This window comes from Misgurnus anguillicaudatus, chromosome 2, assembly GCF_027580225.2.
Source record: "Misgurnus anguillicaudatus chromosome 2, ASM2758022v2, whole genome shotgun sequence".
Taxonomy (NCBI): domain Eukaryota; kingdom Metazoa; phylum Chordata; class Actinopteri; order Cypriniformes; family Cobitidae; genus Misgurnus; species Misgurnus anguillicaudatus.
In genome coordinates this window covers 2,431,849-2,458,051 of record NC_073338.2, presented here as the reverse complement: position 1 = coordinate 2,458,051, position 26,203 = coordinate 2,431,849, and the positions used below count along the sequence as shown (strand labels likewise).

Genomic DNA, 26,203 nt, shown 5'->3' with positions numbered 1-26,203 from the left:
ATGGCAAGAAATATTCTCAAATAATTAAAATAACAGCATAATGACATGAATAAACAGACAAGGAAGCAAGATTGACATGCAAATTGTATTATTATTACCTGAAAAACAGCAATATTACTGAAACAAACTCTGAGGTAAAACACTCTGTTATAACTGCAACAAGTCTAAATAAGCTCAATAACAATTGAAAAAAAATCATTATTATCTCCAAAAACGTTGTATGACAAACATTATATTTAAAGCAAATGTATTCTTACAATCATTCCAGATCAACACATTATTCCATATTACTGAGCACGTTCGTCTCTCGCCTCGCTCTGTTATAGCGCTGATTGACAGGTGCGCTTCCCCGTCTATCAAACAGATCATTTTGTATAGTTCTCTTTAGAAAAATTAACCATAATTTTAACGGTTGACAAAACGGTTTTTGTCAGATTGATTATGATTTGTATTACCTTAGTTTAACTAAAAATTCCGTGGTTATGGATATTGTTATAAGACAATATAAATTTGGTTACTGTTGTTTTACAAATAAAAACTAAAAGACTATGTTAGTATAATTAAACAATGGTAAAATTAATAGCATACTTTATGTATATGCAATGTATATAAACACGGTAGAATATTTAACATGTTATACATATCATTTTTTAACTCGTGGTAAGTGTTTTGCCTTAATTGCTTCATACTGGGATTAAACAAATAAGATTACAGAAAAAACTACTGAAAAACTTTATTTACATCCATTTAGAGTGAAATTACTGCATTTTTGTGTAAATCCGTGTTCATTTTGACCACAAAAATGCGCTATCACTTTAAATCAGCGCGTGCAGCTTGCGTGCCATACAGCAAAAATAGACTCGCTGCCGAAACGATCGCAGCACTGCTGCACCGCACCGCATCTGCAACGGAGAGGACGGACCGCATACGTGTGCTGTGTGAAAGCTCTAACCTGTTAACATGGCTACGTAAAAAATTACGTACCGCAAACGCACTGCATACGGAGTATGTGTGAAACAGGCGTTACTTCCACTAAACTATCTACTCATATCACCCCTGTCCTTTATTATCTTCATCTGTGCTTTCTCGTATTACATTCAAAGTACTCCTGCTTACCTTTAAAGCTCTCAATGGTCTTGCTCCCTCCTATCTCTCTGAATTACTCTCTCCCTATACTCCTCCTCGTTCTCTTCGATCTTCAGATTGCAAGCTTCTGTGTGCACCCAGATTCCGACTATCATCTATGGGTGGCAGGTCTTTCTCTGTTATTGCTCCCAAGCTATGGAACTTACTGCCTCTGGCATTTAGAACAATAACATCCCTTCAAGAATGCAAGTCAAATCTCAAAACGTATCTCTTTGCACAGTACTACCAGTCATAATGTCATATGTCTTCTAATTCGTCTGCTTTCTGTGTGTATATAAATACTTGAACTCCTGAAATGTGCAACTGCAATTGCTTCTGTTTTGGTCGGTAGCAAATGACTACTACCTATTTTTATGTTCTACTTGAGTGTATAATGTTTACTGTATTCTAACCGTCTTTGTAAAGCGTCCTTGAGCATTGGAAAGGCGCTATAGAAAATAAACATATTATTATTATTATTTACTATGCTCAGGTGTGTGTGTGTGTGTGTGTGTGTGTGTGTGTGTGTGTGTGTGTGTGTGTGTGTGTGTGTTTGTGCTCTGCTCAGGTTAGAGTGTGTTGGTATTTGCTCAAGTGTGTGTGTGTTTGTGCTCTGCTCAATGGCCGCAGCTTGTTGATGCTGTTTAAGACCATGAAACAAAGGGAGTTGTAGTTTTGCACATTCAATGTTGATAGAAATCAATCTGAAAGGACTCACAAATCATTTTTATGGATAAGTGAATTAAATAAAGTTTTATTTTTAATAAAGTAAATTTTAATGAAAGCCCAAAGAATGGTGGGATAGAAGCCACAACACAGCAGCATGCTAGACGATAGGGCCTACTACTTTCACATACTTCCACATGCAAACTATTACTTCTATATGCGGGACTGCACAGGTAATTGGTTTACGGCATCAAATCACTTGGGCACTGTTTTCAAAGCGCTTTTGCGATACGTGGATGTCATATGCAAATCTGTTGCAGTGCCACATAAACTTATGGTTTCTATGACAGCCAAAGAAAAAACTGAGCATAACCCTATTAATTACATTGTGACGAAATGCAAAATTATACTGTATGTTTCAAGAACTTACCTACTCTCAGCACAAAATCATTATAGGACTGATAGTTGATTTCATCAAGGATGTCAAACATTTCAATAGCATAATCTGCTATTGTGCTCAAGTGGACTGCAGTGGATTTCTTTGCCTAAAAAAATTAACAATCAAATTCACATGTATTTTTTACCAATTTATTACCAATTTATTTATTTACCAATTTATATGACCTTGGATCCAATGATGGGCACCAATCCAACTGCTGCCATGTATGTGCTGCCAATGGTTTTGATCTTCTCAATATCTTTGTAGCACTCTTTGTCCATGAGCTGCAAAACAGTTGTTTGAATATGTCAGTCATACCTCCGTTTTGGGGTAATATTTTATTATTGGAAAAGTATTAAACAGACCTCATCAAAGTCGGCAATTATCTCATTCAGGAGTCTTAGACACTCTACACCCATGTTGTTGCCATCCAGCTCAATGTAAAAATCATTAAAGTTTGGAATGGATGCAAACAGCACCCCCACCTGGGCATAGGACTGGTAATAAAGATCCTGTGATATGGAAATTATATAAACAGAGTATGAAGACTGTTTTCATGTAGTTGTTTTATATAAATAAACATGCTTGTAGTAGTGATGCACGGGTTGAGGTTTCATTTTCAACCCACAGGTCCCGCTTTTATAAAATTATTTGGCCTGCCCCACACCACTTTATCTGTTTTTACAACCCGCGACCATTAAATAGACATTCTAGGCATTATAATATAAATGTAAATAGGCTTTATTTTTACCCTAAAAGTGCATGGAAACATAGATTACATTGCCATGTAAACTGGCAACATCAAATGGTTATGAACCAAAGAAACCAGCATGGTCATATTAAAACTAACTAATTATAATAATTTTTAACATTTACAAAGCAGCGTTTGTACTTATCTGTAAAGAAGAATTATAAATACCTCTACATTAGATTTAGCAGCTTGACCTTCTTTTTTAATGATATAAATTCCAGACCTTAATTTTCCCGCACCTCGTCTTCAATTCTTACTTTTATTTCTCTGTTTGTTTTGTTGTTGTGGCTGGCAGTGCTATGGAAGGTTTTTTGGTCTTTTTTAAATTAATTAATTAAATTATAAAATAATTAATTAAATTATAAAATAAAAAATAAAATCGCAAAATATGTCCCAAATTTGAAAATGAAATGCTAAAATAAAAATTAAAACATTATATTAAATTATTTCATTTTCATTTTTAACGTGATGAAGCATCATTCCGGCCAAATTAAAAAAGAAAATTAAATTGATGATTTGACATTTCATTTTCAATATAATCTTGAGTCAAGACTGACAATATTAAAATAAAAAGTCAAGCTTGAAAAGGAATCTGTAAATAAATTTTTAAAAGGGTTTTTATTCATACCCAAGCAATAATAGGGACAAAATTTAAATGTAAAGTTCAGTTTTAATTTTATGTTCTGTTTAAATTATTTGTTTTCTTTTTCGTTTTCATTTTCATTTTCAACTTGTATGCAAATTTAATGTTAATCAGTGGGTGGCGTTTACTTGCTCAAAAAAGGGGATTGGCTAAAGCTGCGTTGCCAACTCAGCGACTGTGTTGCTAAAATAGCGACTTTATTGCTACATCTAGCGACTTTTAGGCCCATTTAGACAAACTTAGCGAATGTTTGGATGAATCTTAGCTTCACATCTGTATAGATAGGCTACTGTTTCGCTTGTACTGGCCCACGAGTGCCGGGTGGCGCTGTCCCGGTGAAATGTGCGTCTGGTGTCTCTGTGCATGGAGCTGGGCAGTGTAGGAGCTGACGCGTGGATGAGATTCGCGTACATTGTTTACATTTCAAAGGAGGAACAAACAATAAAAAGTGGCTGGTCCGCTGTTATATATGTGCGTATTTTCACACATCTGATCCGGTGAGGCGTCAGCCATTCTCATCAAATGCATACACATAGTGTGATTATCGTGCAATACATAATTATGCTAAAATCCGTGAAGGACTGGAGTATCATATGCTCGCAAAATTGGCGTATATATAGCACTATAATCACACTGCGTGTTATTTGTATGCATTTCATGAAAATGGACATACACAGTGACCAGTCACTTACTTTTGCAGCGGGCACACTGGCAGAGCAGACCTTCAGCCTTTGTGGCATATTTGTAAGTGGTCCTCATTTGTAACGCTGATTTGTGAGTAGAGCTGTGACCGTACGGAATTTTATTTTACCGTGGTGAAGAAGCAACAGAATCACGCGGTTAGACTGTTAGCACAACAACCCACCCCATATTATTAAAACAACAAATTATATTAGCAATAACAATGTGAAATAATATGTATTTCTATATGTTAACTTTTGTTTTTTATATCTTTTGAATATACTATGATTTAAAGACCTTTTATGTCATCGTTTAAAACCCATTTTATACAATACATTTTATTGAATAACAACCTGAAAACCTGCAGAAAGAACATGCAGAGTTTAAGATTGTTTCTGATGAGTTGTGCAAAACCTGATTCCTATTTCTTTAGACATTAATTTTCGGTAAATTCTCCGTGAATAGAAACACACTTCTCCAAACATGTTGAAACTCTTAATAATTTATTGTACAAAAAATGGGTTACAAACAATGACAAAAACTGTTCCATAATTGATATTAAACTCAAAAGATATCGAAATTAAATATTATTTAATGTTATTATTGTTAGTATGTTTAATTAGATTTTCTCAAAGTGGATACAAAACGAAATCGACAATTGCATCATTACGTAAATAACTGCGCAAAACTTATGGATACTCCAATCATTGCTTTCAGAAATTCGCTTACAGTAGCTCCAGATATAAGCACAGCATTCAACCAAATAACGAGTTGTGCTGTCAGTATACGCGCTTCTGCCTTCATAACGATAGTTGTCATGTTTGCCCATTATAGTTTTAAATTATTATTATGCTATCATTATCATCACCAGCACAGTGCCTGCTTCTCCTTGAACGAGAAAGCTTAATATGCGCGTAGCTCGGACTCCTTGCACATGAACTTTCATGGGCATGGCTCTGACATTTCCTTGCAGAGATGTTGTTATTCGCGCAGGGGTTTAAAACCAGGGAGTGAGTTGGTACAGTTCAAGAAATCAGAGCACTTGGGCATGACGCGCTTTATAAGGTTGCGGCCGTGACATCACCGCAGCTGGCATCTTATTAGAGCAGTGATGCAGTATTACTGTGATATCGTCACAGCCCTTATGTGCGTAGCTCGTCTTCCACGCTTCAGCTATGGTCAGAAGAACTGTATGTTGTGTCCAGTGCAGTGTACACAGAAGACTCCGAGAGACTCGCATTTCACAGAGGACGCAAGTTCTGATACTTGTACAGACAACACATAGGCTAAATAAACAGATAATGTTCATTTAAAAGTAAGTGACTGGTCGGTGTATCAGCTCGTTAAACTGACGCCTCACCGGACCAGATGTGTGAAAATACGCACATATATAACAGCGGACCAGCCACTTTTTATTGTTTGTTCCTCCTTTGAAATGTAAACAATGTACGCGAATCTCATCCACGCGTCAGCTCCTACACTGCCCAGCTCCATGCACAGAGACACCAGACGCACATTTCACCGGGACAGCGCCACCCAGCACTCGTGGGCCAGTACAAGCGACACAATAGCCTATCTGTACAGATGTGAAGCTAAGATTTATCCAAACATTCGCTAAGTTTGTCTAAATGGGCCTAAAAGTCGCTAGATGTAGCAATAAAGTCGCTATTTTAGCAACACAGTCGCTGAGTTGGCAACGCTGCTTCAGCCAATCCCCTTTTTTTAAGCAAGTAAACGCCACGCATTGATTAACATTGAATTTGCATACAAGTTGAAAATGAAAATGAAAACGAAAAAGAAAATGAAAACAACTAATTTAAACAGAACATACAATTAAAACTGAACTTTACATTTTAATTTTGTCCCTATTATTGCTTGGGCATGAATAAAAAGCCTTTAAAAAATGTATTTACAGATTCCTTTTCAAGCTTGACTTTTTATTTTAATATTGTCAGTCTTGACTCAAGATTATATTGAAAATGAAATGTCAAATCATCAATTTAATTTTCTTTTTTAATTTGGCCGGAATGATGCTTCATCACGTTAAAAATGAAAATGAAATAATGTTTTAATTTTTATTTTAGCATTTAATTTTCAAATTTGGGACATATTTTGCAATTTTATTTTTATTTTATAATTTAATTAATTATTTTATAATTTAATTAATTAATTTAAAAAAGACCAAAAAAACATTCCATACAGTGCGAGCTGATTGCCGCTTTTGTGGCATTTACGCGCTTCCCTGATCTCATTTTTCAAATTGTTCTTTTAAGTCAGAATGTAAAAATAACACAGAGACTTAGTTCTTACATAGATGTGTTGTATTTGTATTTTAGGGAAATGCAGATAAGGATTTTTTCACCTTCTGAACTAAACAAACTGCATATTTTAAACGAAAATATATTTGGTATCTGTACTAGCTACCCAAGATGCGTACAAATGACACGCAGTGTGATTATCTTGCAATAGATACGGCAAATTCCGCTTTTGCGTGCATATGATACGCCAGTCCTTCCCATTCACTTATATGGCGAATCGTTTCGTGTCATTTTATTTATTGTTTTTTCATTTGATTTCTGTTTTTTAAACCAATTATTGCTTGGGTTTAGGGTTAGATTTCAGATTTGTTTAAGCAGGTTATTTAATATACAGGTTTCTCTATGTTTTTGTCTATATTTAAGCCATGGTTGCTTGGAGTTGGGGTTAGAGATGGGGTTTGGTTTAGGATGTCATTTATAACAAAAAGTTGTTCTAACCCTAAACCTAAGCGACAATGGTAAAAAAAAACAGAAAACAAATGAGAAAACAATAAATAAAACTACACTGTAAAAAAATATGCCTCTCCAACATAAAAATTTCTAGTGACCCGTTGCACCTCAAATTGTTAGTTGGCCCAATTTAAGTTGGGGAAACAAACTTTTTTTGTGTTTTGCTGACTACCCCAGCATGTACACTGAACTTAAAATAGAGTGTTCTGTCAATTAAATATTGTCTCTTGATTAAACATAGCTTGTTGGGCCAAATTGAAATAAAATGTATTAATTAAATTTTCTTGTTGGCCAAAAAGAAAAAAAAAGTCATGTCAGATAAGTTACACACTATGCTCTGATAAATATAATTTATTTATTTAAATCCATATGAACTTGCCTGTTATGCAAAACAAAACCACTACCAAAACAAGACAGTTCAAGTAAGCATTGAACCAGAGACCTTTTTGCTCTGAGGCAACAATGATGCGCGCTAACCCACTGTGCCATCCTCTATACTGAACACACACTTCTCAATCATGGTAACAATGAACAAACATTATTCTTTTAAAATAACTCTAACTACAACATATAACTAACATTAACAACATAACAACATGAATAAATCCAGAAAACATTAAAACAGTCATCTTTTTTAGTAAATATTAACCAAAGAAGTGAACATGTCGCAATGCATGCTGGGAACCATTCCGACCATTGTTTTTTTTAAATTGTTTGTTCAGATTACTCAGTTTGGTAAATTGGGTGAACGAATTGGACATAAACTTATATATCTAAGTCCAGTCAACAAAATAATATTTATTAGCTGAATGATTATGCCCGTTTCATTCAGTGAACACAAAATAATCAATTGACGCCCTTCAACAAAGAAATCTTTGTTCAAGTTACTTAATTTTCTTTGTTGAATGAACATTTCAAAGTTGGATTTTTTACAGTCTAGGGATGTCCCGATCAGGTTTTTTTGCCCTCGAGTCCGAGTCATTTGATTTTGAGTATCTGCCGATACAGAGTCCCGATCCGATACTTCTATAATACATAAAAAAAGATTAAAGACGAGCGAAAAAACAGAAACAGGATGTTCCTTATGTCATGCCGCACGCGTTGCTGTATCTGTGTGGAGTCAAAAGAGTCTAACTCTGTGCCAGCGCATAACTATAGATGTGTCAAAAAATAATGAGAATATATTTAGTATATGTACAGGGGTTAAATTGGGATTTGTTTTGTGGGGATGCTCAGTTGGGAGAGAGGGTTCGAGGGGTAACATGTTTAATACTGATGACAGCAAAGCCACTGGTGTGTTTCAATGACATTTTGTACCTCTGATAGGATTTTATAAGTTTCAGTTTTAAAGCTTTGCCACAGGTTGACCCAAACTTTAAAACCTGAACTTTAAATTATGCAAATCTATGAGTCTGACACTCTATATGCATTTGTTGCACATGGCATTATGCACAATTGATCAAACTTTAAAGGAAGTTATAAGACTCAACCTCCTTGACTAATTCTAGGCATAAGATAGGCTACCCAAAAAGACTCAATTAACAACAAAAACAACATACTGATTCAGCAATATGTCTTATAAATTAGCCATAGAGATTCCCTAAGCTATAATACCTATAGTTGGGGTGTAATTAATTTGTATAATCAAAATACATTACTTTATTAAACTATACAATAAGTTGTATCCAGTTATCTAGTGTAATGAGATGAGTGAAATGGCTATACATACTTTAATACTTTGTTTCTAGACTTCTATTAAGTTTTTTCGACATGGGCACCATTCTTACCTCTCCCTCTATCTCTCATCTCTACAGTAATTTCAAATGATCCTGCGCGAATGCGCGTTCTTGAGGTTCTGAGTGAGACGCGGAGCTGCGTCTGAGCAGATGACAAAAACGATAAACGCGTCATTTAAATGAGCGGTAAAATCCCGGTTTTGTCGTGGGTTCCTTGCACGCACGAGTGTGAAGCCTATGAATGAAAACACGTCAATAGGCTTGTTCGACTTCATGCGGCGCCGCAACAATCGACAGCCGGGTGATGTCAAATTACCGCGAGAGTGACCCGCGAAATCATACTGAGGAGTTTGCTTTTAAATTGCTCTTGCGGAACTTTGACGTCATTCGGCAGCCGGTTCTTGTGGCGCCGCATGATGTCGAACAAGCCTATTCTCTTCTCGTCAGTTCACACGCACCAGCGCAGCGCGTACACTGGCGCGGAGCAGAGCGAGACCTTGATGGATTTTAAACCTGTATCCGAGTCCTGATCGGGAGGTTACGTCCGATTCCGATCGAGTCTGAAATCACGTAATCGGCGCCGATTTCCGATCACGTGATCGGATCGGGACATCCCTAAATAAAACGGCACGAAACGATTTGCCATATAAGTGAATGGGAAGGACTGGCATATCATATGCCAGCAAAAGCGGAATTTGGCGTATCTATTGCACGATAATCACACTGCGTGTCATTTGTACGCTTTTTGGTGAGAATGGGTTGCTACCAGATTAGGCTACTTTTGATTTTAAAGTCAGATTATTAAATATTTGCATTTCTTCCTTTATTATTATTATTATTATTATTATTATTATTATTAATGAAACATTCAAAACCAATAAAATAGTACAATGAGAAACTCGCTAAACAGCTTGTTTATTAATAAATCCAATTTGACGGATGGTATCTACGTTCTAACACAAATAAATGAAAGAAATGATTTTCCATTACTAAGAATGCTTAGTATTTGTTTATTATAGTTTTTTTATTAAAACAGAACAACAAATTACTAAAATGACTTGCTTATATTAAGGAGAAGGTTTAACAAAAACTAATAGATGGAAAACATTTAACCTGCCTTATTACATAAATAAATCTAAAGATCCTTAGATTTTTTTAAACAAATTATTGTTTTGGTTTTTTTAATCAATATAAAACATGGACAAACTTGCAAAAGTTAGGGGAAGAAATGCAACTTGAATCCTATGTATTTTCAAAGCTTTCCGATTTTCAAATTTACGTGAATGTTGTAAGTCAGGAAATCATTTACACAGAGTATTATTAACTATCATCATGTTTCGTGCTGGTTATCATTTTTGCCCCACAGAGAGCAAAATATTTCAGTCAACCGATCATGCATTTAAGAGGCACAAAAATCTGTGTTCTGATTGGTCCGGTACCGCCCATAGTATTTTTGGTTGGGTACCGAAACCTCCTATGATGTCATCCAACAGCAGGGAAGTACTAAATTGTCACGGTTTTAATGATATACAGAACGTAATGCCTCAGAAAATTTGTTCCCTATCAAAAGCTTTACTCGATGCTGCGCTGCTAAGCGCTATGGGGAAACGTCTTTATCGTTGACCAGCTGAATATAGTGTGCAAACACGTCAATGAAATTGACCCGGAGGTATATAGCCTCGGTTGATGACGACATCACAGCGCACCCGATGCGAGGCTATAAAATAGATGAGCAACAGCTGTGTCATCAGGTCTTTTTATTTTCAGACCAACTCTGAATGAGTGTGTGCTACACTGAAATGCAAATCTCTCTCTTACCTTTTGAACTTCACTTGAGATCTTTGTTAGGAGTTAGATTCCAACAAGATAGAGTGCAGACTTTCTCTCTTTCCGATTTTAAAGGAGTTTAAGTTAAAGGAAAATATGAGTAAGAAGAGTCACGAGCAGTCTAAGTCGTGTTTGTTTTTGCTTTATGGCGAAGGACGACACACACACTTAACTGTTTTGTGTGTTTGGGGGAGGAGCATGCGGTCATGGCTTTGTACAGTCTGATGAGTGCGAGCATTGTGAATCATTCACAATATAAATGATTCGTGCTCGCCGTGATTGTTTCTGACCGCAACCTTAAATTAAGTTATATTTCTTCGCGTGATTCCGAAGCGCACTCCGGTGTTTCTTCGGGTTATGTGGGGGTAATTATAATAATGACGTTGATGATATCTCTCTCGGTTCTGCGGAGTTTCATAAACCAGCCTCCGAGCGTTTCTCGCGCGATGAAAGTCGGTCGAGGAGCTTCTCGAGGTGGTAACATGCGCCAGGTTGCAAATTGATTGGCCTCGCGAGCCAGAGAACCCCAAACAAAGCAAACTAGCGGATAGGTTTCTATAGTGACAAAGGGAGAGGACGAAACATGAGCCTCTCTCTTTCTTTGAGGATCTCCATGGTGAATTAAATAAATCATGGGAAAGACCATACTCATTGCGTGCTTCATGCCCACGGCGTCAATTTATGACTATCGTGGGTACGAAGACGCGCGGATATACCGAAATGCCACAGGTGAAAGAGACGCACGCGAGTTATCTCTCGCCTGGCTCCGCATCCTCGTTAAAGAAGCCTACCCTGCCCACGAAACCGTGTAAAATAACTTCAGCTCTCGTGGGCAAAGCTTATCAAGCCGCAGGTCAGGCTGGTGCTGCGCTGCATACTATGGCAATATTACAGGCATACCAGGCTGATCTGTTAAAGGATTTGAGTGCAGGCGAGACGATAGACAAAGAGACATTTGACGAGTTGCGTATGACTACAGATCTGTCTCTTCGTGTCATTAAATAAACGGCTCGCGCTATCGGCCGTACTATGTCTGCTCTGGTTAACACAGAGAGGCATTTATGGCTAAATCTGTCAGGCATAAATGAGAAGGATAAAACTTTTCTTTTAAATGCCCCTGTTTCCCCATTGGGTTTATTTGGTGACACGGTTGACTCCGTTGTCACGAAATTCACTGAAGTTAAAAGCATGAGGGAATATTCCACTCTTTACAGTAGGGCTCGCCGGCGGGCGGGGCATATCATGTTACATCAGATCGCTCCGTCCCGTTGCCTTTACGAAGCCTCTTCACCTCCGCCGCCTCTGGGCTTGCGGGGGGGGGGGGGGTTTGGGTCGGTTTCCAGCATAATGTTAAAGGCCCTCTGTCTTCAATGTTAAAGGCCCCCCGTGCAGGGTTTTTAGCATTCCCCTAAGAGGAAATAATAAAATTTATACCATTATCAGAGAGTCTGGCAGCGTGGAAACTACTGCCAGCCGTTTCTGCTTGGGTAATAAGCACAGTACACTTAGGATACATAATCCAATTTATTCGTCGTCCTCCGCACTTAATTGGCGTGATATTCACTTCCGTGAGACCGGAACGAACGCACGTACTGTTGCAAGAAATACAAACTCTACTGATGAAAGGGGCCATAGAACATGTTCCCCTTCCAGAGAGAAGGTCAGGCTTTTACAGCAGATACTTCTTGGTCTTACAGTCTGCCTAGCTTTATCACCCCGCACACACACAAAATGTATGGATGCAGCACTGGCTCCATTGAGACTCCGGGGCATCCGCATTTTAAATTACATGGATGATTGGCTAATACTAGCGAAATCGCAATAGGTGGCGCTCCAACACAAAAACATTGTGTTAGCACATCTACTTTTTCTAGGGTTGAGACTCAACGCCAAGAAAAGCGTTCTTTCTCATGCCCAGAGAATGACTTATTTAGGGATAGTCTGGGATTCGATTACGATGCGGGCACATTTGTCTCCCGCACGAATCGAGGCCATTCAGCATACCCTGAGCAGAGTCAGGCTAGGCCAGGATCTCACTGTGAAATAATATCAGAGGATATTAGGGTTTATGGCATCAGCATCCACGGTGATTCCTTTGGGGCTGTTGCATATGACGCCGTTTCAGAGCCGGAGGGTTTCATCCAAGGGCCAACCCTCAAAGGCTGATTAAAGTGATGCGCCACGGGCTTCATACACTAACTATGTGGATAAGACCCCGGTTTGTTGCCTTGGGTCCCACGCTATGAGCGACTTGTCATCGCAAACTGCTAATGACAGACGCCTCCCTGACGGGCTGGGGTGCGACCTTAGATGGTCGTCCAGCTCAAGGGGAATGGGAGGGTCATCAGCTCGGTTGGCACATCAATTGCCTAGAGCTGACGGCTGTATTTCTGGCCCTGAAATATTTTCTCCGCCAAATGAGAAGCTGTCATGTCCTAGTGCGGGTGGACAACACAGCGACAGTCTCATATTTAAGTCACCAGGGAGGTCGGCGCTTGCGCAATCTGAACAAGATAGCGAGGCAAATTTTTCTCTGGGCTCAGGACAAGTTCCTGTCACTCAGAACAGTGTACATCCCAGAAAACCTATATGTAGGAGCAGATTTACTGTCCAGGCAGACATTATCGACTGGGGATTGGAAACCCCACCCAGACATAGTGTCTCAGATATGGACCTGATTTTACAGAGAGAAAGTGGACCTCTTGGCCTCTTTTCAGATAGCGCAATGTCTCCTTTACTTCTCTCTGAGTTCCCCAGCCCCCCTGGGTCTGGACGCAATGGCGCACACATGGTTGGACAAACGCCTTTATGCGTTTCCTCCAGTGGCGCTGCTCCCGCAGGTTCTAGCCAGAGTTCGCCAGCAAGGCTCTTGCCTCTTTCTGATAGCACCGCGTTGGCTGAACAGAGTATGGTTTTTATAGGGATAATATCTCTCCTCAACGGCTCGCCATGGGCAAGTCCGGAGAGTAGGGGCGTTCTGTCTTATGATAATGCATCTCAGGCCCGACCTGTGTAATCTCCATGTTTGGCTCCTAAGGGTACCAACTGAGGGACACAGGTTTGTCGCCTGATGTTACTGACACTATTTTGAGTGCTAGGGCTCCTTCCACTAGAAAGAATTATGCCTTTAAATGGGGTGTCTTTGAAGCATGGTGCATGACACATAATGCAGATCCTGTTAACTGCCAGTTTGCTACAGTTCTGAGTTTTCTGCAGGAAACGCTGTCAGCAGCTTATGCCCATCCACTCTCAGGTTTTATGTGGCCGCTTTTTTGGCTTGCCACGCTTTGGTGGACGGGGCGCCGCTCGGGAGGCATCCAACGATTGAGGCCTACAGCAAGAACTAAGATTCCTTCGTGGGACCTAGCTATAGTCCTTGAGGGTCTGGTTCAGACATCCTTTTGAACCTCTAGAGTCAGCGTCTGATAGACTTCTGACACTAAAGATGGTTGTTCTAATGGCGTTAACTTCTTTAAAAAGAATTGGGGATATGCAGGCTCTGGCGATCTCGCCATCCTGTCTAGATTTTGCCCCAGGAATGGTTAAGTTGAGTTTACATCCTTATCTTGATTACCTGCGTAAGGTTCCCTTTTCGACTGCACATCAGGTCAGTCTGGAGACTTTCTGCCCTCCGCCGTTCACCACGCCGGAGCAGGAGTTATACCACAGATTGTGTCCAGTCCGTGCTCTTCAGACTTATGTCCACCGCACTAGCCAGTGGCGTAAGTCAGAGCAGTTGTTTGTCTGTTTTGGGGGCCGCAACAGAGGTGCTGCGGCCACCAGGCAGTCCATATCACATTGGGTTAGGGATGCCATTGCTCTTGCCTTTGAGGCGCGCTGTCAAGTCTCGCCAGCAGGTCTGAGAGCTCACTCCACCAGGGGAGTAGCCTCTTCTACTGCTTTAGTAAAAGGGGCCTCCTTGCAGAGCGTTTGTGATGCGGCAGGCTGGTCCTCTCCGCATACATTCATAAGATTTTATAGCTTGGATGCTCATGTCACTCCAGGATCTCCTGTCCTCGAGTCAACATCTCAAGCTGATGTCTATGCCATTTGTCCATAAAAGGGGTATCCCCCACTGCTACTTTTAGTAAGGGGTGCCTCCTTACAGAGCGTTTGTGATGCGGCGGGCTGGTCCTCTCCGCATACATTCATAAGATTTTATAGCTTGGATGCTCATGTCACTCCAGGGTCTCATGTCCTCGAGTCAACATCTCAAGCTGCTGTCTAAACCATTTTTCCATAAAGGGGTATTCCCCACTGCTATTTATTGGGAAGGGGTGCCTTCTTATAGATGTTTGTGAGGCGGCAGGAGCATCCTTTCCGCACACATCCACTATTTTTAGCTTGGTTGTTTATGTCTGAGATTTCTTTGCGGTCCTTGTGCACACACTTACACATCCGTAAGGGGTCCAGACATCTCCAAGCACGGCAGCGTGGGTATTGTCGTTCCCCATAGCGCTTAGCAGCGCAGCATCGAGTAAAGCTTTTGATAGGGAACGGAGGGGTTACTTGACTGTAACCTTGTTCCCTGAAAAAGCGGAACGAGATGCTGCGCTGTCTTGCCGTACAGTAGATGTCCCAGGACTGGTCTTCAAACAAAAGATCTGATGACACAGCTGTTGCTCATCTATTTTATAGCCTCGCATCGGGTGCGCTGTGATGTCGTCATCAACCGAGGCTATATACCTCCGGGTCAATTTCATTGACGTGTTTGCACACTATATTCAGCTGGTCAACGATAAAGACGTTTCCCCATAGCGCTTAGCAGCGCAGCATCTCGTTCCGCTTTTTCAGGGAACAAGGTTACAGTCAAGTAACCCCTCCGATCTGCCCCTTTACACTAGTCACATAGGCACATATCTGATTTATATCTGATTTATTTCCACATACGAATGAGGCCTAAAACGGATCTCAAAATATCCGAATGTATGCGTTTTTTTCCTGTTTACACTATCTGATCTGTGTAAAACATAAGTAAAAAATCGGAATTGTGTCACATTTCACTGACAGAGTAAGTGATCGGATCTCAGTATAATGTAAACGCAATCCAGCCATCGTATCTGCATTTACAGGTCAGCGTCACACAAAACCCCGCCCACTATCATTATTCTTTTCCCTGACAGCTGTCAAAAATAAAGGACGTTTATGGGAAGCCAATCTCATCAAAAGAAGGGCGAAACTGCGCCACTCGATTGAACCGCACTGCGCGGACCAATTATATGCCCGGTCCAATGGACAGAGCCGGGCGACTGTCTGGATAGCGCAGAGATGAGTTGTTTACTTGCGCCACGTGATGTATAGCGCAGCGCAGACAAGTTTTATCCGAGCAGCACAGATCAATTTGGACAGGGCTGATCGGAAACTTGATGGACTTTGATGGAATAGACTCGATTTACCCACAATTCTCCACAAGTATACAATTTATTTCCAGTTTAAATAATAATTTTGTCACAAGACAACTTAATTTACTAATGCATAAGTTAAAACAGTATCTAAACACTTATTAGCTTGATTGGTCTGCTATTTCTACTAATTCTACTATTTTGTTATTTGACATAAAAAAAATTATTACAATATGAAGGGCAATGATCTTATACGGTGTTCTGAGCCACATCATTTAAAGACACTTCTGATGCTGCTTTGCTTCATCATTTGTATACTTTATGCATTGCATTGCATTACATTTATTTTATTATTTTATTTTGTAATAATTTTTACTTATTTAATAATGACATTATAGCATAATAATAATAATAATAATAATAAATTTTATTTTTAGGCGCCTTACATGACACTCAAGGACACCTTACAAACACAGTAAAACAGGCAGTAGTAATGATATACACAATGTCAATGTCAAAACCCTAAAAAACAATATTAAAACCTAAAAAAAAAAAAAATCACATAAAAGCCACCCGGAAAAGATGGGTCTTAAAGGGATAGTTCGGCCAAAAACGATATTAAACCCATTATTTACTCACCCCCAAGCTGTCCAAGTTGCATATGTCCATCGTTTTTCAGACAAACACATTTTCGGATATTTTAGAAAATATTTTAGATCTTTCTGTTGATTAAATGTAATGTTACGGGGTCCAGCAATAGTCCACGACCTTCAAGTCCAAAAAAGTGTGTCCATCCTTCACAAATTAAATCCAAACGGCTCCAGGATGATAAACAAAGGTCTTCTGAGGGTAATCCGTGCGGTGTTGTTGTAGAAATATCCATATTTAAAATTGTATTAACGTAATTAACTAGCTTCCGGTAGCGCCGCCATCTTAGACTTAGGAGAGAGTATTAGCGTAGTGTACGCACTTTTCTTAGTGACGTATGACAAATTCAGAGGGCGGGGGACAGAGCAGCAGCAGGGAAACCGCTGTATGCTGCGTAAGCGCTCATCAGAGATGTATAGTAACGAAGTAGAACTACTTCACTACTGTACTTAAGTACTAAAAGACAGTATCTGTACTCTACTGAAGTATTATTTTTTTCTCCTACTTCCACTTTTACTTCAGTACATATTTTCGATGAGTTTAATACTTTTACTCCGATACATTTTTTATGTGCTGCATAGTTACTCGTTACACTCAAATGTTACGAATCATTCCAAACCCACATTATCACTGCCGGAGCGGGGATACACATTTGAAACACACAAAGATCGTGGTCTAAACCAATCGGAGAAAGTGAAGGGCGGACCCCTCCCTCCCTCTCTCTCACAAATATGAGCCGCGGTTGTGGACAAATGTGAAGCGAAGAGAGAACCAAAATGCGCGAGAGAGACCGAGAGAGAGACAATGCGCGAGAAAGGGCGAGTGTGCGCGAAAGAAGGAAACCTAAATACATTGAAACACCTTTTACCTTTACCTATTACCATTATATAGACTAATATTTCATTAATTCTGAATTCTCTATCTCCATATCAGTTAAATTAATCTGAATTATCTGAACATTCATGTCCTTGTACTCCTGCTACAGCTAAAGGAATTGTGAGTGTCCTTTAGCTTAAACATTTTAAATAATATAAACAATATTATATTCAAACTTTTGACTGTTTTCATTAATAACTACATTACACAATACTTGTACTTTTACTTTCAGTACTTGAGTAGTATATTTTTTAAAAAATTACTTGCAATACTTAAGTACAAAACATGTTTAATACTTTAGTACTTCCACTCAAGTGCTGTGCTTAAAGAGCACTTCAACTTCTACTCAAGTCACTTTTTTGATAGAGCACTTGTACTTTTACTCAATTCTGGGTCCCTAGTACTTTATACATCTCTGGCGCTCATCCTGAATGCGGATGACTCTAAGATGGCGGCGCTACCGGAAGGTAGTTAATTACGTTAATAACATTTTAAATATGGATATTTCTACAACAACACAGCACGGATTACCCTCAGAAGACCTTTGTTTATCATCCTGGAGCCGTTTGGATTTAATTTGTGAAGGATGGACGCACTTTTTTTGGACTTGAAGGTCGTGGACTATTGCTGGACCCCGTAACATAACATTTAATCAACAGAAAGATCTAAAATATTTTCTAAAATATCAGAAAATGTGTTTGTCTGAAAAACGATGGACATATGCAACTTGGACAGCTTGGGGGTGAGTAAATAATGGGTTTAATATCGTTTTTGGCCGAACTATCCCTTTAAGGCGAGATTTAAAAACAAGGAGACTACCTGTGGCAGCAAGTTCCAAAGGTAAGGAGCTGCATGACTAAAAGCCCGGGACCCCATAGAAGTAGTGCGAATTCTAAGGAGAACGAGTGTAAGTGACAATGATGATCTTAGTGTCCGTGAGGGTGTATAAATATGAAGAAGGTCAGATAAGTATGTCGGAGCAAGGTTATCCCTTACGAAAATGAACCATGGTTTTACTACAGTTAAAACCAAAAAACCATGGTTACTATAGTAAAACCATGGTTACCACAAAATAACCATGGTTTTGACAACCATGATTTTCAAAAACCATAGTTACACCATGGTTACTGTAGTAAAACCATGGTTTTGCTGATAGTAATTAATACACCAAAAAACCATGGTTACTACACTTTTACCACAATAAAACCATGGTTAATTTTTGTAAGGGATTAAGTGCTTTATAAGTAAAAAGAAGAATTTTAAACTGAATACGATATTTTACCGGGAGCCAGTGCAAGTGTTGTAGTATAGGTGTGATATGTTCAGCTAGGGGAGTTCTGCTAATGATTCGAGCAGCTGAATTCTGAACTAATTGTAATTTGTTAAGTAATTTTGAAGGCAAACCATACAAGAGACTATTACAAAAATCAATACGAGATGTAACTAAGGCATGGACAAGAATCGCTGTGCTTTTAACTGAAAGAGCTGGACGCAGACGATTAATATTACGTAAATAAAAATAAACAGAGCGAACGACACTATTTATGTGTGCTTCAAATGAAAGAGTACCATCAAAAATAACCCCCAGACTTTTAACTTGTTTAGATACAGTGACTGGTAAGTTATCAATATTCACAGATGAACAGGTAGATTTCATCAAATTATTTTTTGAACCAACTAAAAGAATTTTCCGTTTTATTGGAGTTAAGTTTAAGAAAATTCAAGGTAAACCAATCTTTAATTTCTGCCAAACAATCTGATAGAATAGTTGGAGGGAAATTAGCAGAAGGTTTAGAAGACACATAGAGTTGAGTATCGTCAGCATACAGATGAAACTGAATACCAAATTTCCTAAAAATATTACCAAGGGGTAAAAGATAAATGATAAATAAAAGAGGACCTAATACTGAGCCCTGCGGTACACCAGAATTAACATATGAGGGTTTTGATTGAAACTGTTTCAACTGTACAAATTGAGTACGACCAGTAAAGTATGATTGAAACCAAGTTAGAGCGGTTCCAACAATTCCAGTCTATGTAACATAATGCTGTGAGAGATAGTATCAAATGCTGCACTTAAATCAAGCAGAATTAGTATAGTTAAGAGACCAGAGTCAGCAGCCAGCAGTAGATCATTAGAAATCTTAACTAGTGCAGACTCAACACTATGATAAGGACGGAACCCGGATTGAAATTGCTCATACAGACCATTATGTGATAGATGATTCCGGACTTGAACTGCAACAGACCTTTCCAATATCTTAGAAAGAAATGGAAGAGTTGAGATGGGTCGAAAATTATCAAAATTACTTGAATCGGCCCCCGGTTTTTTAAGTAGTGGAATTATCACAGCAGTTTTCAAGTGAGACGGGACTATTCCAGAAATAAGTGAAGAGTGTATGATTTCAGTGATTAAAGAAGATAAAGAAGGCAAACATGCTTTAACCAAATGCGTAGGGATAGGATCTAATGAACAGGTGGTAGGTTTACTTTTATTAATAGTATTGATTACTTCCTCAATGCTAGGAAGTTCAAAAGATAAAAGCACAGAGTTAAAAGTCTGATCAAAACAATTGTTATATTTTTGCACAGACATTTGCTGATGAATGTTTTCAATTTTTCTTCTAAAAAATGACATAAAAGTTTCACAGAGATCCACAGAGCAAAGATGTGAAGGAATAGGATCAGGTGGTTTGAGGCTATTATTTACCACAGAAAAAAGGGTTCTTGTACTCCCTTCATTCACACTAATCACATTAGCAAAGTAATCAGTTTTAGCTGTAATAAGGGCAGCCTTATAGTTTTTCATGTGTTCAGAGTACAGTTCTTTATGTACCACAAGTCCAGTCTTGACATATAATCGCTCTAAGCGTCGGCCTTTAGATTTTAGTCCCCGTAGTTCTTGGGTAAACCAGGGAGCAGAATTAACAAATGAGACCGACCTGGTTTTTAATGGAGCGCAGACATCTAAAATCGTCTGCAGTCCAGTGATGTAATGCAGAACCAGTTCATCAGGGGTGGAATAGTGGCCATTGCTACAAAGGTTGGAAACTCTTTCAGCAAAAACCTCAACATCAATGTTCTTTATGTTTCTGAATGAGATGGAACGACATAGATTATGCTTAAAGACAGGTAACTGAACATTGAACGACACCAACATGTGATATGATAAGCACAAATCAGAAGTTTTACAATTATAAGGAGTTACACCTGAACAACACACAAGATCGAGTGTATGACCCTTAACATGGGTAGGTGAATTAATAAATTGTTGTAAGCCAAAGCCATCAAGACATGATAAGAAATCTCTTGTAAATACTAGGGATGCACCGAATCCAGGATTCGGATTCGGATTCGGCCGAATACTGGGCTTTTTGACGGGGTTCGGGTTCGGCCGAATCCTAGATTTTTTTTCCACCGAACCGAACCCAGCTTGCGCTACGCTGGTCGACGTCACGCGGCCGTTGATTACACACATCGGGTGCTGACGTGGAGATGAGCTTTTTCTTTCGGTGAGCCTTAGGGGCTGGACACACCAAAACGCCTTGAGGACGCCAAATGCCAGCTGTTTTTCAGCCGAGCGCTTGGTCGCAGTGATGCTTCAGCTGTGAGCCGGTTGGTTGCTGTGGTAATGTCCCGCCCCTCCTCCACTGTAATTGGACGGCCGTGTGAAGACTGTGACATTGACGAGCGGAGCTTCTAACTCAAAGTATATAGTTTTCAGCGCGGAGCTGCTTGCTTATTGGGAAAACAAGCGTGTTGCAACGCATCGCTTTCATTATGCATAGGCTTATGGTAATTGTCAAAATAGTTTTCCAACTTGTCATCCTGGCATAATGTACAGTTAAAATTAAATAAAATGAAAAATACACTGCTGTGGACGTTGTTTACTTCATTAATGTGCTTTACTGTGTTAATGGAATAAGGATGCGAGTAGGATTCGGTATTCGGTTTCGGATTCGGCCGAATCTTAAACGGTGGATTCGGGATTCGGCCGAACCTAAAAAATCTGGATTCGGTGCATCCCTAGTAAATACACTACCAATATTATCAATATGAATGTTAAAATCCCCAAGCAGAATCACATTAGGAGATAGTGAAGAAAGAAATGTTAAAAATGCAGAAAGATCATCTAAAAACACAGAATTGATCTTAGGAGGGCGATAGACAGCAGCGAGAATCGTAGGAGTTGAACCATTCATTTGCAATGCAGTATATTCAAATGAGGTGAATTCTGGCATAGATATTTCTGAGACTTTCCACTTATCATTATGTAATATTGCTAAACCCCCGCCACGGCCCGATGCACGGGGTTTACAGGTGTAAACATAGCCCAGGGGGGTAGATTGGTTAAGTTGAGAAAAGTCATTACTTTGTTGCCACGTCTCAGTCAGACAGAGGAAATTGAACTTACGATCCAATAGCAAATCATACACAACAGGACGTTTGTTTGACAACGATCGGATATTCCATAATCCAAAAGTAAGATCATTCTTACCGGCGTTTGTGTCAACTGATCTCTGTGGCTTTGATAGCACACTGTTGTCTATGGTTCGGTGGTATTTCTTTGGGGGGCGAGGATTAGAAGACCAAATAGATGGAATTGATCTTAGAGGATCAGATGTGTAACCTCGGCGAGACCCCCGATGTATGTATTTGCGTCGTGGTTGGTATGCAATTGTTGTGCAGATATTTTTCTGGTAGTGCCAGCTGCATTTCTTGACATATCAGGAAATGTGAGTCTGCAAGTGAGTTGGTTTGTTAGTCCTGCACTGATAAAGTGACAGAAGCTGTATTTGTTAATATCTCAACTGTTCCCAATAACCAAGCACTGCTATATAGATCATTTTGCAAGTCGTAAAAAACACTGGCCGAAGCTCTTCATGTTTCAGTTTTTTAACACTAATGTTGGGATAAAATACAACAACCAACAGAACATATAGAACTGAATCAAAAAGTTAACATCTTTAAGATATACTGTATGTGAAATAAAGAAAACAGTTACAAACTGAAACAGGAAGTGTTTCTGAACCAGCGTTGTTTACATCTTGCAAAATGGTTTAAGTTGCTTCTATGAGAGAGGGAGTGGAATTCCCACAAGTTGCCTGTCAATAAATAAACAGTCGAATAATACTTTTCTTTAATAATATTTAAACAGCACTAACACTGTTTTGTTCCACTAGCAAAGAATTGTGGGTAAATTACTGCATCAGAGTCATGCTGCGCTTCCCAGTGGGTTCCTGCTGCCATGAAGGTCATCACACCACTGATCTACTGGCCTGCAACGTGATGCCCAGCCGATGTCTGACCAATGACCACTGGCGGCCCGTTTAATCTACTTATTCATGTGTGTGTATGTATATATATATATCCACAAAATGCAATAAATCCATGACAGTTTTTTTTCAAAATGCTATAAATCTATTCAATCAATGTATAAATGTGCATTCATCTTTGCCATTTTATATTCATTTAGTTGAACAGTTGTACACACTGATTAAAAAAATAAACATTAATGGCATCAACCAAAACACTTGCTTTGTCATATTAAAGGCAGGATAGGCAGGAATTATCTAAAAAAAAAGTGTTTACAAATTTGTTTAAACTGTCTTTATATATCAATACATAAGTAAAATGTAAGTACTCTGAAAAAGAGAGTATAAAAATCGAGTGTCTGTAGACCTCTCACCACTGTTTTAAACACAGCTCATTTTTTCCATTCACTCCACCCCCTCCCTTCTGGGTTTCTTCCAAAACCACGCCCCCAAAACACATGAATGCGAGACACCGACAGCTTTGCCGGGAGAAGGATTTACCTCATACAAGCGGAGAGGAAGGAGCGCGGTGCATGTAATAACATCATGTCACAATCACATGTAATAATACAACTAACTTTATCAGTAGGAATATAAACAGATAGGATGCCTTCTAGTACTCACTATTAAGCCAGTGTTTTGCATGGAAGAGTTTCCGTGATGAAAGCATTGTTGACTCTGATGAGGAATACTCCCCAGACCATACTGCTACGTCGCATCGTCGACTCGAGGAAAAGCCACGTGATATTAACTCTTGTTTGATTGCTTCGTTTATTCCCTTTTTGCCTTGTTTGCCTTCGCTGACTGGATATGCAGGTACTGTGACTTCTGAATTCACTTTCTGGGAGTTCTGAATGCAATTTCTCTGCCATGCTTGTGCTCTTTCAAGAGTGCCTCGTGCACGCTCAAATCAATCGGGTGTGCGCATGTCTGGGCAGATCCCATAGCAACGGGTGGTGCCATGGTAGCGAGACAGAGTGATATTCGCGCAAGCTAATCATTTGTTTCGTCCCGAATGGAAATAATTAGCTGTGTTTAAAACAGTCGTGAACGGTCTACAGACACCCGAGTTCTACACTCTCTCTTTCAGAGTACCCACATCTTAATTATGCATTGGTATACAAAGACAGCCCAAACAAATTTGCAAAAAAGCCTCCTAGATAATTCCTGCCTACCCTGCCTTTAAGTCATTGCTGCAGTTATACTTGACGCCGTCGCTTAAAATTTTTCAAAGCGATCTGCTGTAAAACGTTTTGGTCCTGCTTGATTTTCGTTGACTTTGAGTAAAATAATGTAACGTTTTTCATAAGATCCCCTGGGGTCAATGTGTTAGCATGAGAAGCTTGATGCTGTCGGGAGAACAAGCAACCGGCTCCCGTATCCCTCTCGCGTAAATTATTAGATTTTGATGGCTTATGTTTCTTTCCCGTCACAGAAAACCATTACAGGTTTATCAATGCATGTAAAGTATTATTTTGTTTTTGTTTGTTTGTTGATCACTAAGTACAAAGTAGATGAGGAAAACTAGGATTCTGTGTACTCAACGCGCCGCCATTGTTTGTTTACATTGCGTTGAATGGTGTGCTGTAATTTGTGGAGCGGATTTATTGCATTCTGTAGAAAAGGAGGAGTGGCATTTATTGCATTTTGGAAAAAAAGGGAGAAAAGATGACAGAATAACACGGCGGATATTGGATTTTGCATAAAATTAAGAATTCACTTTTAAATACTGACCTGATATAATACTGATTTTGGCAGTAACTCATTTTTTTCATATATATATATATATATATATATATATCAGTGTTTCCGCTATATACATTCTACCGTGGCGGCCCGCCACGCCTAAAACATCCCCGCCACGCCTGCGGTTGTGGATTGAAGGGATACAGCAAACGAAATCTGTATAAAAATACATCATCTGAAGTTTCGAATGTTGTTTTACTTTTATCTTTATGACTATAAATTTAGGGTAATTTAAGGTGCAAGGTCATCACGCGTATGTTCACCGGCGCATCTACACCGACGCAGCGCAGGGCTGCAAGAAAAAACATTATTAAACTTTCGATTTAACATATTAGAAGTTTTTTGGGCATTCATTTGTAATCACTGTACTCATATATAATCATCTTATCGGGCCATTAGTTATTCAGAATATAGGCTTTAAGCGCAGCGTGCTGCTGACCGCTCAGCTGTCAATCTTCCGTCGACACTCACATTAAGTTTCACATTAAATGATAAGATATTTGTCCAAAAACAAAAGGCTAAATACTGAATACTGCTCATATACGACTGCAAGACATTAATAGTTGAATCTGTTTGTAAGGAAACTTACATTATTCCCGTGGGAAGAGAAGAACGTTGGTAATAAAAACTTGAGGCAGAAGGTGAGACTGTTTTATCTGTTTTCAGACGAAACAGCAGGGTTGGGGTACCCGCGGGTGAACCGCATAATATTTGATGTAACGGGTGTAATAACAGGCTATTCACGTTTCATTTGCGTTGTAGATGCAGGTCGGGACTCAATAGACAAGAGTAAAATGCGGGTCTAACATCCAAGACCAAAATTCGACTCGTTTTTAAATGGCCCGTGCTTATTTGCGTTTAAGATCTGTCTGAAGACCGTTAAATGTTTCTATTTAACTGCGTGATTTGTGTGAGACCGGGTCGGGGTCTTTATGTCAAAGGGGTCGGGAATAAAATTGCTGCTGATGTCGGATAACTGGTCGGGTGTTCTGTCAATCACAGCGGTGCGGATTATCAAAAAGGACTGTGCATCACTTTGCATCAGGGAACTGTAACGCTAAACACGGGCACGAACTTGCAATGCACACTACATTAAAACTACAATGAAATATTCCAACTACGTACGTAGCTATGTAATGTTTTTTAAGAAAAAACGGTTTAGATCAAACATAGAAATAGAAAAGCAATATGCTATAAATATAAGGAAAAGTAAATGACAGAATGAAAATTATAAAAAAAATACATGTTTGTTTACTGTAGCCTATATTCTACATTTAAAAAAATAATGTACATGTATAATCATCATGGGCGCCCCCTGCCGCCACAGCTGGAAAAAATCCTAGAGGAAACACTGTATATATATATATATATATATATATGTGTATATATATATATATATATATATATATATATATATATATATATATATATATATATATATATATATATATATATATATATATATATATATATATATATGTATATATATATATATGTATATATATATATATATGTATATATATATATATATATGTATATATATATATATATATATATATATATATATATATATATATATATATATATATATATATACAGTGGCAAGAAAAAGTATGTGAACCCCTAGGAACTGTTTTTCT

The 26,203-nt window shown here is 38.8% G+C and overlaps 1 protein-coding gene across 1 annotated transcript in view; it reads right to left on the bottom strand.

The window, feature by feature from the left end:
* The window catches only part of adcy1b (adenylate cyclase 1b), a 579,599-nt gene that overhangs the window by 202,357 nt on the left and 351,039 nt on the right, over positions 1-26,203 (bottom strand). The window contains exons 16-18 of the mRNA XM_073871739.1: positions 2,596-2,742; positions 2,416-2,514; positions 2,222-2,336 (exon numbers count right to left, since the gene is read on the bottom strand). Of these exons, the coding sequence (XP_073727840.1) occupies positions 2,222-2,336; positions 2,416-2,514; positions 2,596-2,742 (361 nt within the window). The remainder of the gene's footprint in view (positions 1-2,221; positions 2,337-2,415; positions 2,515-2,595; positions 2,743-26,203) is intronic.